We start from the raw sequence: 13,152 nt of genomic DNA, 5'->3' as shown, positions 1-13,152 counted from the left end.
ACTGGGTGTTCCAATGTTGACATCTGGTTTAAACTTCAGACTCTCCTAGATAACTGCTGGTGAACCAGAGGACCTTTGTTCAAGTTTACATGTGGTCCAGTGGGTTTTATCTGATTAAACATGGTCCATCTTTTCCTCCAGTTACCTTGGTCCACAGAATCAGGACTCTGGCACAAGTTTGATGTATAAACTTGGTCAAAAACCAATCTGGTTACCAGATTATGGATGTTTAACAAGTGGATAGTTTCCACACAACAGGTTTTAATCCGATTTGAATGGAGACTTCAGCTTATAGTGATGACATATTTTTACAACATGTTAGGAAAGAATTACCAAAGACTGTAATATCAGCGCAGAACCTCAAAAAGATAAAAAAATGACCTTTTTAAAGTTTGACAGCCACGGTATAACAGCCAATTCATAAGGCCACTGTACAATTTATGCTATCATATATATATAATTATAAAATGTACAATTTAATTTATTTGATTAAATCGGGATTAATACAATATTTTTTAAATGGATGAATTAGAAGAATCTTAGATTTCATCTAACTGAAAGCATAAAACATCGTTTTTGTCATAAAAATTTATATATTAAGTTGGAGAAAACTAAAAATAAAGTGTGATGTAAAACTGAGATGTAAACTGTTGTGAATATCTAAAGAAGAAAATCTGTAATTATTTTAGCTGTGTTTTATTTATTAATACTTTTAACCCATAACCTGAAGAAAATCCTTCTTCTTTAAAGAAAGTTAAACTTTAAAAATATACATTCATAAAATACAAAGAGAAGAAAAAAAAAAGAAAAAAAAAAGGAGGAAGCGGCTCAGGGCTTTTTAAAAGTCAATGCTGAGACATTTTCAACTCTTATTGGTCCATCACAATCTAAAGAAAAAGACTAAAACCCAAACCCAAACTAAAACCAGTTTGTTTTTACCTGCATAAGTGCGATAAACAGGAAGAAGGCGTTAGCCGCCCTTCTGATCTGCTCATACAGGAACCGGGGCAGGAAGGTGAAAATCCCATACTTGGTGGTACTATAAAAATAAAACGGAAACACAAGAGATTTAATCAAATTGTGTTCAGATAAACCAGAGAAACAAAAAGGTCAAATAATGCATTAGCAACCCCAGAAATTGACGAATACATTTCAATAAAGTCCTCTAATGATCTATAATGACATCAATTCCTTAGGGAGAATGAATAGACTAAACTCCATTTGGATTTAAACACTACCTTCTGCTCAGGTAGGGGAAATCAAGATCCATTATCAGCTGCTTACACTACACACTTAGAAATAGATCAAGATATTTAGTCCATCGCACTAAATCAAGACCGAGAATCCAGAACATAAAAAACAAAGAAACCCTGGCAACCTAATCTTCCTGTCAGTCAGCTGTATTGATGAGACAGTGGCATTGATTAGCCTTGATATAGCCATTAGCTAATGTAAATGCTTTTACACAAGCTAAAAATAAAGCCAACCTTCAAGTTGAAGCCTTTTTTGTTTTTGTTTGTTTTTCCTTCCTTTGCCTAAGTGATGAGTAAAAGCTTCTGCACGGATCTTGATTTAATGGATCATGTATGTTTGTGTGCTTGAGTGCAGTGGGTGCGCATGCATCAAATGGTGCAGTGTGGCTCTGGATCCCCAAAGAGACAAACCCGTGACCTGCTCCACTCTGCCACCTCTGACCCCTCATATCTGCCTTATCCTTAAACAGACACAAAATACCAGAAGCAAAATGTTACACAGAAAAAAAAAAAAAAACACAGAGGGAGCAGCAGCTGTTGTTCAGACACATGGACAGGCGGGTTCCCGGAGGCTACGGATACCTCCAAGTTGGTAATACTACACATCTCAATACAATCAAAAGAGGGACTTCCGCTAAGAAAAAGGGGCCCATTTCCACTTTGTTATACAAAAATAATCATCTGGATGTGTTAGTTTTTGTATTGTAAATACCCCCCCACACACACATATATAATATATATATATATGTCCTGAGTGCAGGAATTGAGCAGCTGTTGGCAGCAGGGGTGATGCTGTCCTGCAGCTGTGCAGCTTTGGAGTGTTTGCATAGAAAACAGCATTCAAAGCACAGAGGAGTGGAAAAGCATCTGCCTTTCTTACGGATTTCCTTTTTTTTTTACTATTTCATATTAATAACCAAATTTGAATAATTCAGAAAAAGGTAGCCCAGGAAAATTAAAAACTGTTCTTTATTTTATTATTTTATTTATAAAAAGAAAAGAAAAGCTATCTACTGACTATGAATTGTTTTAGAGAGATTTCCCCATCTTTTGAATAATCCATATTCTTTATTTTATTTAGTAACACAAAGGCCACTGTGAGATTACTGAAAAAAGTGAGACCAGTGAATAACTATAACTAAACCTGTCTTACAACTTTGTAACATATTTCCAAAAGTATTCATACCCTGATCTAAAAACATGTAATACATGATCAAGGTTACAATACCCTTTCTCAGGCATTCAAAGCGCAGGCATTGACCAAAAAATGAAGAAACCTGGAACAAGGATGGCGGGCAAACTAAAATGAATCCAGGAGGACATCAACCACTGATCCAGGAGGTCAGAAAAAGAACCAAGAATGCAAATAAAACCTTGCAGGGCACAATTGTAGGTTAAAGAGAGAAAATGACTGAAAATGGAAGAGTTCAAAAGCCCTGGACCACTCGTTGTAATCTAAGCAAGTCATTGGGCTCAGTTGGTTGTATAGATATTTTTTTCCCAGAATAAATGAAACCGTCATTTTGAAAATGACTTATCTGTATCACTTGATGAATCAAAACCTTTAAATGTGTAAAAATAGACAAAACATAAGTAATCTGTGAAGGTAAATAAAAAAATCTCTTCCACAGCACTCCTTTACTTTCAGTAAGTTGATGTTGTGTATTGAAGGAGGAGGTCTGGGAAGAGAAGGGTCATGGAGAGAAGAGATAAAAGCTGAAAGGCTTTAATCTCAGAGAGAAAATCAATAACGCTGTTGGACTTTTAGAAACAGAAACTAAAGAGTTACAGGAACACAAGGACATCAAAAGGCTTTTTGCCTCTGGAGTGAGAGTGCTCCTTTCCATCCAATCTGTGAGGAGGAGACGCAGAGCGCCCAACGGGATCCAATCAGATCACTCGAACGGCAACCGCTGTAATCTTATTTGCGGAGCTGAAATTGCCTCTTTTTAAAAAGTGTAATTGAATCTTGCAGAAACAGTCATGCTTAAAAACTAAGAGAATGAGCAGAAAAAAAAACCTTCAGTCACAGAGCAGGAGACTTGTCCTCCCAACGAGGCTAAGTGGACATTAAACGTATAAAAAAAAAAACGAATAAATGCACATACAGAAATGACATGGAAAATATCTACATATTTGGGTAACACATGTATTATCAGAACTGAGCCCCTAAAAACAAAAAAAACAAAAAACCCATTGGGAATCAATGTGATAGAAAAGGTGCAAAGATTTGCGTAAGCTGTGAAAAAAATCAGAAGGTCACTCATTAATGAATCACACCAAAAACCTTCAACATGAGATAAAGGAGCCACAGTTAAGAGGTTTTATTCTCAGCAACATCAGTCAAGCAAATAAATGATTCCACTCAGTTTCCACTCAGAGGAAACAGGCCCACCTGAAGCGTTTCGTGTAACTTTTATGTGAAACTTGTAAATAGGCTTTAAATTTCCCCAGCAGCATTAAATATTAATACTAGCATATTGATTGGGAAACACAAGTGTCACGGTCGTTACCGTGTCGTTAAGCAAAGCTGTTTATCCACTAAAGACATGGTAACCCCACCCTTAATGGTATGAAAGAGGATTTGTCTCAGAAATTAAGGGTCCACATTCATCTAAAAAGAATTATTTGATGGATGGCATTTTAGCACTTATGCCCCCCCCCCCCCCCCCCCCCCCCCAAAAAAAAAAAAATAAATCCATAAACTCTGGCTGTGGTGGTTCCTACAAAACATTAGCTAATCTACTTTGACTAATGTCGAAAGTGAATTGGCTACTTGCTTGTCAATCAAACATTTTGTAAAATATTTGTGCCGCCATGATGTTATTTACGTTGGCTCCAAGCATCGTCACTACCCGATCCATCCCAGAAGCACTAGCTGCACCATCAGCTCATTTGCTGCTCACAAAGATATATATCCTTTTTGTTCTCAATTGTATTTTCTAAAATAGATTACTGTTTTCCCTCCCCAAAAAAGTAAACATAACTAAACTATAATGTGTTAAAGGTTAATAATGTATTTCTTGAGAAAATAAATTCCTTAAAATCTCTCTTTCCTGCTTTATAACTCGCCAGTGCATGATCTGCACCGGAAAAAGGATCCTATGCTACTTCCAGGAACTTTTTTGGCTTTGGATTAAAACATGGCACCATTTTTTTTTTTTCTTTTTTCCTTTCGTGTTAAAATTATTGTATATAGTGCACAACCTAAAGAAAGAGACAACTAAAATGCAGATTAACATGGTTTGATCATATTTTGCCAGACTGCTCTGAGCATGGTCAGATGATGAGAGACATGATCAGAGAAGAGGGCTAACGGAGAAAATGTAAAAAGCTTTGAAATAGTTTCAGAAAGAATCGTAAAACCGGTTTTAAAGATATTTATTAGCAGTCTTAAGTGAATTAAAGGTAGAAATAAGTATTTTAATACTATAATTACAACATTTATGGAAACCCTGGTTGCGCATGCTCAAATGAGCTGATGGCACGGATCGTGCTTCCGTGACGGATTGGGTAGAGAAAGGTGTAACGCATACCCTGTTTGGCTAGCGGAGCACAGAAAAGTACTCCTACGCTTGTTTGCTGCTGCGGCTTTTGTTTTTTAACTATCTTTTCACTCTTTTGTAAAAACTTGAAAAGAATCCTGCAAACCTTACCGCTGAAAAAAAAAATCCTTTTTTCTATGTAGTTGAAAAGAACAGAGAAAGTGGGAGAGAACAGAGATGGCTAAGTATGTGTTTAGGAGATTATTTTCAGAGATGACGTTCCCTGAAGGTACAATAAGGTCTGAAATCTGATGCTTTGGTCGCAAAAGTTCTGTTGGACAGGTAAATTAAGTTCAATTCTGTAGGAAGTACTGTATTTTTCTTCTTATGGAGATTTCCTGCTGACTAGGTTGCTTCCTGGCACTTTGCTGCCTCTGTAGGTGAAATACAAAATTAGCGGCGGAGGCGTTTCCAGCGTGGAGAACTTTTGCGAAGGAGGGGGCACTGACGCAAGCGCACGACTCAAAAATCCACCAAATTCACCAAATAACCCTTTTTCCTGCCTTTAAGGAAGTAGGCTACATTAGAAACATTAGAAATCTAGTCATTGATTAGTATTTAAATGAAAGGAAAATGTTAAAAGAGAGGGACAATCCCACCTGTCATGAATAATAGAGAAAGGTAATAGAGGAAATTCATCCAATGAAAAAACTGACACATTGCTTAAGACCACAACAAACACATGTGCAAGAAAAGTGGGTGAAAAGGACATGATTCAAAACCAAAGACAGCGACCAGAAATAGAAAGGGGTTTTTGTTTTTTGTTAATGTTTTTTTTTATTATTATTTGTTTCCCTTTGTGTAATTTTGAATTCAAACTGTTAATATCTTTTTTGTATGTAAGCATATACTAAAAATGGTAATAAAAAGTTAAATGATAAAAAAGAGAGGGTTAAACAACCATATCTGTCAAGTCTAAAGTCTACTTGACACACAGGTGAAACATAGTGGCTGTCAGAGACCGTCCTTTAACCCCACTCATTGTGGATTTAAAAGTAAGCAAACATTAGCTCTGTTTGACCATCTTTTTTTTTTGCAGGGCAAAGAATCAAAACTAAAAATTGCAACTCATAAATAAAAAAGGAGTGGAATTTACTAAGCTGGCTCAAACAGAAGCCATAACCTACAAAAAGAAAGTTTTCACTATACTGAAGAAATATTTGGGTATAAAGCAGAAAATAATGGCTTTAATGAAAAAAAAACATTACCAAATGTATTATACCTAAATATTTGTGACTAGAAAGGAGCAAACAATTGTTGCAGGAAGTGCTGCTAGCTAATCTCATTTCTCATTCGCTGCTGTTTGATATGAGATACAAGAGAGTCACTAAAAAGAAAAACAGCCATTTATGATACAACTAGAAATACAATTTAAAAAGTGTTTTCTGTTTGAATTATTAAAGAGGAATTGCGAATAGTATTTATCAATCCTTTTTAAATGCCACCATTTAAAATGTGTTTTCAAATCCTTTTTCTGGAAAGATATAAAAAAAAACACACAATTTGTAAATCTGACTATAAATACCTATTTTCTTTTTATTTTCCTGTCTCCATTTACCTTTTCCGTGACCCTTCTGGTCCTAAAGTAACCTGAATACTAGTTAAACCAATCACAGCTGCTCCTCAGATGTTACCAGCTCCCTCATTGGCCAGACAACACACTTTGCTTACTAAATGACCAATGAGGAAGCTAGTTACATCTGAGGAGATTCATGGGATTAATCTTAATTAATCGATTATCAAAATAATCGTCAACTAATTAAGTAATCAATTAATTTTTAAATGGAGTGTAGCGACTCTAAAAAATGCCTTTAGCTGACAGATCAACCCACTTAGAGCAGTAATTATATCAAAATTTGTTTTTTTTTAAACACTTAAAATATTGCATTTAAGATTTTAAAAAAATGCTGTCTGTAAACATGTTTTATACAGAACTTCTCAAGTAAAAAAGTTTTAGTTTCACCTGATTTCATTTAATAAAAAAAAACTTCTTTAAGTAGTCTTTGGCTATCTGATTATAAATTGATAATTAGAAGAAAAAAAATCAAATGATTATTCAATTTACAGACTAATCATTAGTTGCAGCCCCAAAGTATACATTTTCAAATTGCAGTATTTACTAATTGATTAATAAATACAAATTACAATTCCTATTTAAGAATTAAAATCTAAAAAAATAAACAATAAGAAAAATGCTTTTTAAATTTGATTTTTAACTGTATGATTAAAACGGCTGTTTTTCTTTTTCAGAGACCCGCCTGATCCTCCATAGGTGGAAGGCCAATACATTTACAAAGGTTGCAGGCCCATATTAACAACATTTTTTCAAACTTGTTAGGAGTCAATTAATGTCAAACGACTTTGGATTGAAAATGTGTTTGAGGTGTAAATAAGCTTAGAAAAACAGCTAGCGCTAAGATTAAACTTGCAAACGAGCTGAGCTTCTTAAACCAAGAAGGATTTGTTGAAGGATGAACAATTCAATCTAATGCTCTGCTTACATAGTTTTGCTCAAAACAACATTGCAAACATAGGAGAGCCATTTTTAAGCAGGGAGTATTTTTATCCACAAGCATGTTTGAATACCTACTAGTGACATCATAGTGAAAAGTTTGCTAAGTAGATTTGTTAATTGAAATGCAAAAAAAAACAATCCTTTTTTTTATTTTTGTAAACAGGTAAAATCACAAATCCTTCACAAATCACAAATCATCAAATTTTGGTTTGTTTTGGTGTCAGATTATTGATATTTCACTGTATAAAATTGAACCATTGACTATAAACACCAAGGTAGTTTACAGAATAAAAGAAAAGCTGGTGTGTTAGGCATACAAATATTTGTGTGGATATTTTCTGTTTTAAATGTACATTTCTTCTTCAGAGGAAATGTACTCCATTAAGATACTGCAACTGGTGCATGGAGACTTGAAGAAAAAGTCCGATTCCAAGGAAAAGCTGCGCCGAGGATTATAATCTCTACATATGGTGCACCTGCTTGACCACTGAGCCATGTGACGACCCCTGTCAGCTAAGCAGATTTAAATTGATAAAACCACCTTGGATCCCCAAAGGGAAACCTGGTGGTGGCAGGGTCGTCGAATGCTTTAAATCAACATGGAAGCTGGTCTGAGTTCATTGTGGAAAAATAATATGCCGACTACAAACAACATAGTGGAGGAAGATCTGCTAAAGGTTATAATACTAAACACACAGCCAAAGATACAATTACATAGTTAAAAACTAAGCAAGTCAATGTTTTAGAAAGGCCAAGTCAAAGTCTAAACTTCTATCCAATTAATATGTGGCAACACTTGAAAATTGATTTTCATACATGATTAATTTTAATTACAGGAACGGTGCATATTAATAATATTTCTGTCAAGATCCTTAGCCAGAAGCTTTTTTTTTTTTTACCTGCAGTCTCTAAGATAGTTAGTAAAAAAGTCACCCTAGAGGGTAAAGTTTAAAACTACACATTTGCATAATAATAATATAACAATTACATTAAGTTAAAGTGCTATAACGCTAAATAGTGCTTTACAAACATCAGGCAAGACAAGCTGATATCAGGTGGATTTTCCTTGAGAAAATAATCAAATCTTCCCTCCTTGTGATTAGATTTGAGGGGGGTGATGAACAGTGAATAATCTTTCTTTTTTATTTGACCTTTATTTAGGCAAGGCAAGGCAAGGCAAATTTATTTGTATAGCACAATTCAGTACAAAGACAATGCAAAGTGCTTTACATGATTAAAGTACAGGAAGATAAAACAGAATCAAAGCAAGTAGGAAAAAATAAAAAACAAATAAAATAAAATAAAAAATGCAGAAACAAAAAAAGAATATTAAAAACAGTTGGATTAAAGAAAACATGTTTTTGTTGAATTATTTAACTAGAACAGTCGAAGGCAATCCTAAACAAATGTGTTTTTAGTCTTGATTTAAAGGAACTCAGGCTTTCCGCACTTTTACAGTTTTCTGGAAGTTTAATTTAATCATTAATCTTTTTTTTTTTTTAAGCCAGATGCCCTAAAAACCTGCCTGTTATAAATGCTGGTTCTGAGCATGTTGGACAACAACAACAACAGGTCTTCTTGAAATAATTTCTAGCAAAAGAATAATTAAATACATGCTAATTACTAACCTAAAAGATATATTAAAACTCTTTGGTCACTGTGTAATTATGCGCCTGTGAGTCTTTCATTCACAAATCTTGATTATTGAGGTCTTTACACATTTTTTTTTTACTTAAATATGAGAAAAAAAAGTCTAGTTCTGCTGGAGGTTTCTTCCTGTTAAAAGGGAGTTTTTCCTCTCCACTGTCACTACATGCATGCTTAGTGTGAGGGGAAACTGAATCAATTTGACTGTATGATCTGGTGAACTGTAAAGTGCCTTGAGATGACATGTGCATACAAATAAACTGAATTGAATAATAAGTAAAAGTCAAAGCAGAAACCAAGCATTAGAAGAAGTTGAAGCCTACCTCACGTGGTTGTCGCAGAACTTGGTGTTTTGGGGCCGGTTGAGGACCACCGTTCGCGCCGTAGCGTCCACCGGGTCCGCCTGGGAAGTGGTCCCGGACATCTCGTCGTCCGCCTTTCGGTAGCCGGCGGACGAGCCGGAGGGTCCTGCGCCGTTGGATTGATGGGAGAGAGGTGAGGCTGAGTGAGTCCGAGACACAGAGACAGAGGGGTGGGAAAAATCACACACACACACATATATATATATGTGGAGCAGAGTGGGTTTCTACAGTCCAACCCAGAGGCTGGCCGCTGTATGCTGATCTCTGCTGGAGCGGTTCGGGTCGATTCGTTGACTCTAATTGTCTTTCATGCGTGTGCGCGCGCGCTCACTGCGCCCACGGGACCCCTTGCGCGTAATAATGGATATGCTGAGTGATGCACAAAGGCGAACAAACACGGCCTGTTTGTTTTTTTATCAGCTGCTCACATGGACACTGAGTGCGCATTCAGACCGAGGATATCCAGTAAAGTGACAGAGGAGGAAGAGGAGTAACGGCTCTGCTCCTTCTGCTCCTTCCTCTCCTCCCTGCAGCCTGTATGGCTTTGTCATCTCCGAGCGTCGTGATCTCCGCTCGTTCACCCCCTTCGCGCGCGCGCGCTTCAGCTAGATGGGATTTACTCCCCTTAAAACGAGTCTTGGAGAAAAGGGCAGATAAAAGCGAACAGGTTTTGTAGCCACAGCTTTAACTTTGCTGCTGGAAAAAAACGGCGAGCACGCATGGGCGAGGGCGGCTCAGGCTGCCCGCTCCTTCCCGCTCCTCTCTCAACCTGAAGCTGCCTGTGAGATCTAGGAAGTGTGCGCCTCCAAGCTGACAAGCTTTAAAGATTTTATCGGGTACGTTAGAGGCGAGCTCCTCCCTGCAATAACGATGCTGCTCAGACAAATGAAGCGGGGAAGCCATATGGAGCTCCTCCAGAGCTGCGCGGCTCAGCTTTTAAAGGGCCAGCAGGCTCGCTTAGCCTTAAGTTCTGTGGTCAGAGACACAGATGGGAGTCAAATGACATCTGGCAGTCAGGAACCATCCATCAGAGATCACATCATGTCGCTTTGGGTTTACTCAGACGCTCCTGCTACTTCCTAAAAGATCTATGTTCCTTGAACCTTCAAAAACAAAACCCCCAGTTTAAAAAACATGGGCATCAGTTTCCACAGCTTTGTGTTATGGAACCATGTCTAAGGGAAAGTCTGTGAGTGAAACCATCACCAGACTAATTGCATGAATAATAAAAAAAAAAGAATAAGCCGAAGCAGGGTTCCGCTTATTGAATTTCCAAAGTCCTGAAGTGCCATTTCTGCACCGCAGCGGTACAACAGTAGATGCATTAGTCTGTTCCGTCATCAATAACCAAAATTGGATTAACGTTTTTAGATTTCACTCAAGCAGGATATTCTGGGCGTGACAAGAAATTGCAAAAAAAGTACACAGAGATACAAAAAGGTATTACTACATCTTAAACTTTTTTTGTTGATGCATAGTAAACACAAACCTTTATATATATTACTGGGATTATTTGTGATAGAAGAAAACAAAGTAGACTAAAGGCCAATTTATGCTTCTAATGCATAGCCTCTGCAACCGTCAAATCTGTCTCTGCACACCTCAAAAAAAATCCTGACTCCGCGTCGGACGGTAGAAAACCTCAAGCGGAAGTGCGGAGACAAAAAGCAGCTGTGATTGGTCATTGGTATGCCTTTCCGGCTGTCTGTGTGGTTGTCAACTACAATGGACAACTACGACAAAAAGTTATTCAAGGAGGTTCGGAAGTACAATCCGTCGAAGTTCTCGCAAGTTCTCGAATAGGCTCCGCTTAGCGCTTTGGCGGTAAACTGCTCTGCGTCCCTAGAAATTCCAGCCTGGCGGTGCAGAAGCATACCAGCAAAACTGGTTCGCGACCAGACCCAAGCACCATTTGATGTGTGCGGTTGCAGAAGTATAATCTGCCCTTAAAGGCCAATTTATGCCTCTGACGCATAGCCTCTGTTACCATGAAATCCGTCTCTGTGCGTGACCACGCCCCCCCGTGCAGAGGCTCTGCAACTGTCGTCACGCACCTCAATGCGTGACGACATGCCTTTCCGGCTGTCTGTGTGGACGTCCTTCTCGATTCGGTGCCGGGGCGCACCATTTTTAAAAATCGAGGAACACCTACAATGGACAGCCTACACGTCCTCCTTTGTCTTTTTGCCAACTCCATTAACAGAACCTGTTCCTCTTCGACGTCTAGCGACTCTAGATCCATCTCCGTGATCGTGTTATCTTTCAGACGCACCACTGTTGTATTAGAAGATAAACACTTCCGCCGGCTCCGCCAAAGTTTTCGTGAGTTGTTAAATAGGCCCCCTCTAGCGCTTTGACGGGAAACTGCTGTGCATCCCTAGAAATTCCAGACCGATGGTGCAGAAGCATACCAGCAAAACTGATTCGCGACCAAACTCAAGCAACATTTGATGTTTGCAGTTTCAGAACCCCAAATTGTTTATAAAGGCATGCTAAAATGCCCTCCCAGGAGCCAAATGCATGTTAAACTTTCCTTTTGGTAGCCAAACCGTGTGCTAAAGTGCCCCCTTGTGAACTAAAACACATGCAAAAGGGTCCTCTCGGGAGCCAAAATCTGTGCTAAACTGGCCTCTCAGGAGCCAAACAACTGCTAAGCTGCACTCTTGGTAGCCAAAACATGTGATTAAAGTGTCATCTTGGCAGCTACAATGCATGCTAAGGTGTCCTCTTGGGAACCAAAACGCGTGTTAAGTGCCCCCCTGGGAAGCCAAAAAGTGTGCAAAACTGGCCTCTCAGCAGCCACAATGTGTGCTAATCCTCTTGGGAGCCAAAATAAATCATAAGTTGCCCTCTTTACGTATGCTGAAGCCCTGTGATGGACTAGCAACCTGTCCAGGGTGTACCCCACCTCTCACCTGTAGACGCCTGGAGATAGGCACCAGCACCCCTCACGACTTCGCCTAGGATAAAGCGTGTCAGAAAATACAGGTGCTGGTCATAAAATTAGAATATCATGAAAAAGTAGATTGATTTCAGTAATTCCATTTAAAAAGTGAAACTTGTATATTATATTCATACATTACATACAAACTCATATATTTCAGATGTTTATTTTGTTTAATTTTGATGATTACAAATGACAACAAATGAAAATCTCAAATTCATCATATCAGAAAATTTTAATATTACTGAAGACCAATAAAAACAAAGGATTTATAGAAATGTTGGCCAACTGAAAAGTATGAACATGAAAAGTATGAGCATGTACAGCACTCAGTATTTAGTTGGGCCTCCTTTGGCCTGTATTACTGCAGCAATGCGGCGTGGCATGGAGTCGATCAGTCTGTGGCACTGCTCAGGTGTTATGATAGCCCAGGTTGCTCTAATAGTGGCTTTTAGCTCTTCTGAATTGTTGGGTCTGGTGTATTGCATCTTCTTCTTCACAATACCCCATAGATTTTCTATGGGGTTAAGGTCAGGAGAGTTTGCTGGCCAATTAAGAACAGGGATACCATGGTCCTTCAACCAGGTACTGGTAGCTTTGGCACTGTGTGCAGGTGCCAAGTCCTGTTGGAAAATGAAATCTGCATCTCCAAAAAGTTGGTCAGCTGCAGGAAGCATGAAGTGCTCTAAAACTTCCTGGTATGTGGCTGCGTTGACCCTGGACCTCAGAAAACACAATGGACCAACACCAGCAGATGACATGGCACCCCAAACCATCACTGACTGTGGAAACTTTACACTGGACTTCAAGCAACGTGGATGAAGTGCCTCTCTTCTTTTCCTCCAGACTCTGGGACCTTGATTTCCAAAGGAAATGCAAAATTTAC

The 13,152-nt window shown here is 38.3% G+C and overlaps 1 protein-coding gene across 11 annotated transcripts in view; it reads right to left on the bottom strand.

Moving 5' to 3' along the window:
* Positions 1-13,152, bottom strand: part of atp8a2 (ATPase phospholipid transporting 8A2) — a 92,101-nt gene that overhangs the window by 65,945 nt on the left and 13,004 nt on the right. For 7 of the 11 annotated variants that reach the window (XR_005281530.1, XM_038293697.1, XM_038293690.1 and 4 more), the window contains 2 exons: positions 9,284-9,461; positions 940-1,039 (listed from right to left, as the gene is read on the bottom strand). Coding sequence is in view for 10 of the 11 variants with exons in the window: in XM_038293697.1 (XP_038149625.1) it covers positions 940-1,039; positions 9,284-9,461 (278 nt within the window). In the remaining variant the exon portion in view is untranslated. The remainder of the gene's footprint in view (positions 1-939; positions 1,040-9,283; positions 9,462-13,152) is intronic. The other 4 variants (XM_038293691.1, XM_038293694.1, XM_038293698.1 and 1 more) reach the window with 1 other exon arrangement.

Source organism: Cyprinodon tularosa, unplaced genomic scaffold, assembly GCF_016077235.1.
Source record: "Cyprinodon tularosa strain WSP-4 unplaced genomic scaffold, ASM1607723v1 ctg33, whole genome shotgun sequence".
NCBI classification, from domain to species: Eukaryota; Metazoa; Chordata; class Actinopteri; order Cyprinodontiformes; family Cyprinodontidae; genus Cyprinodon; species Cyprinodon tularosa.
The sequence above is the reverse complement of the archived record's forward strand: the minus strand, read 5'-3'. Positions and strand labels throughout refer to the sequence as shown.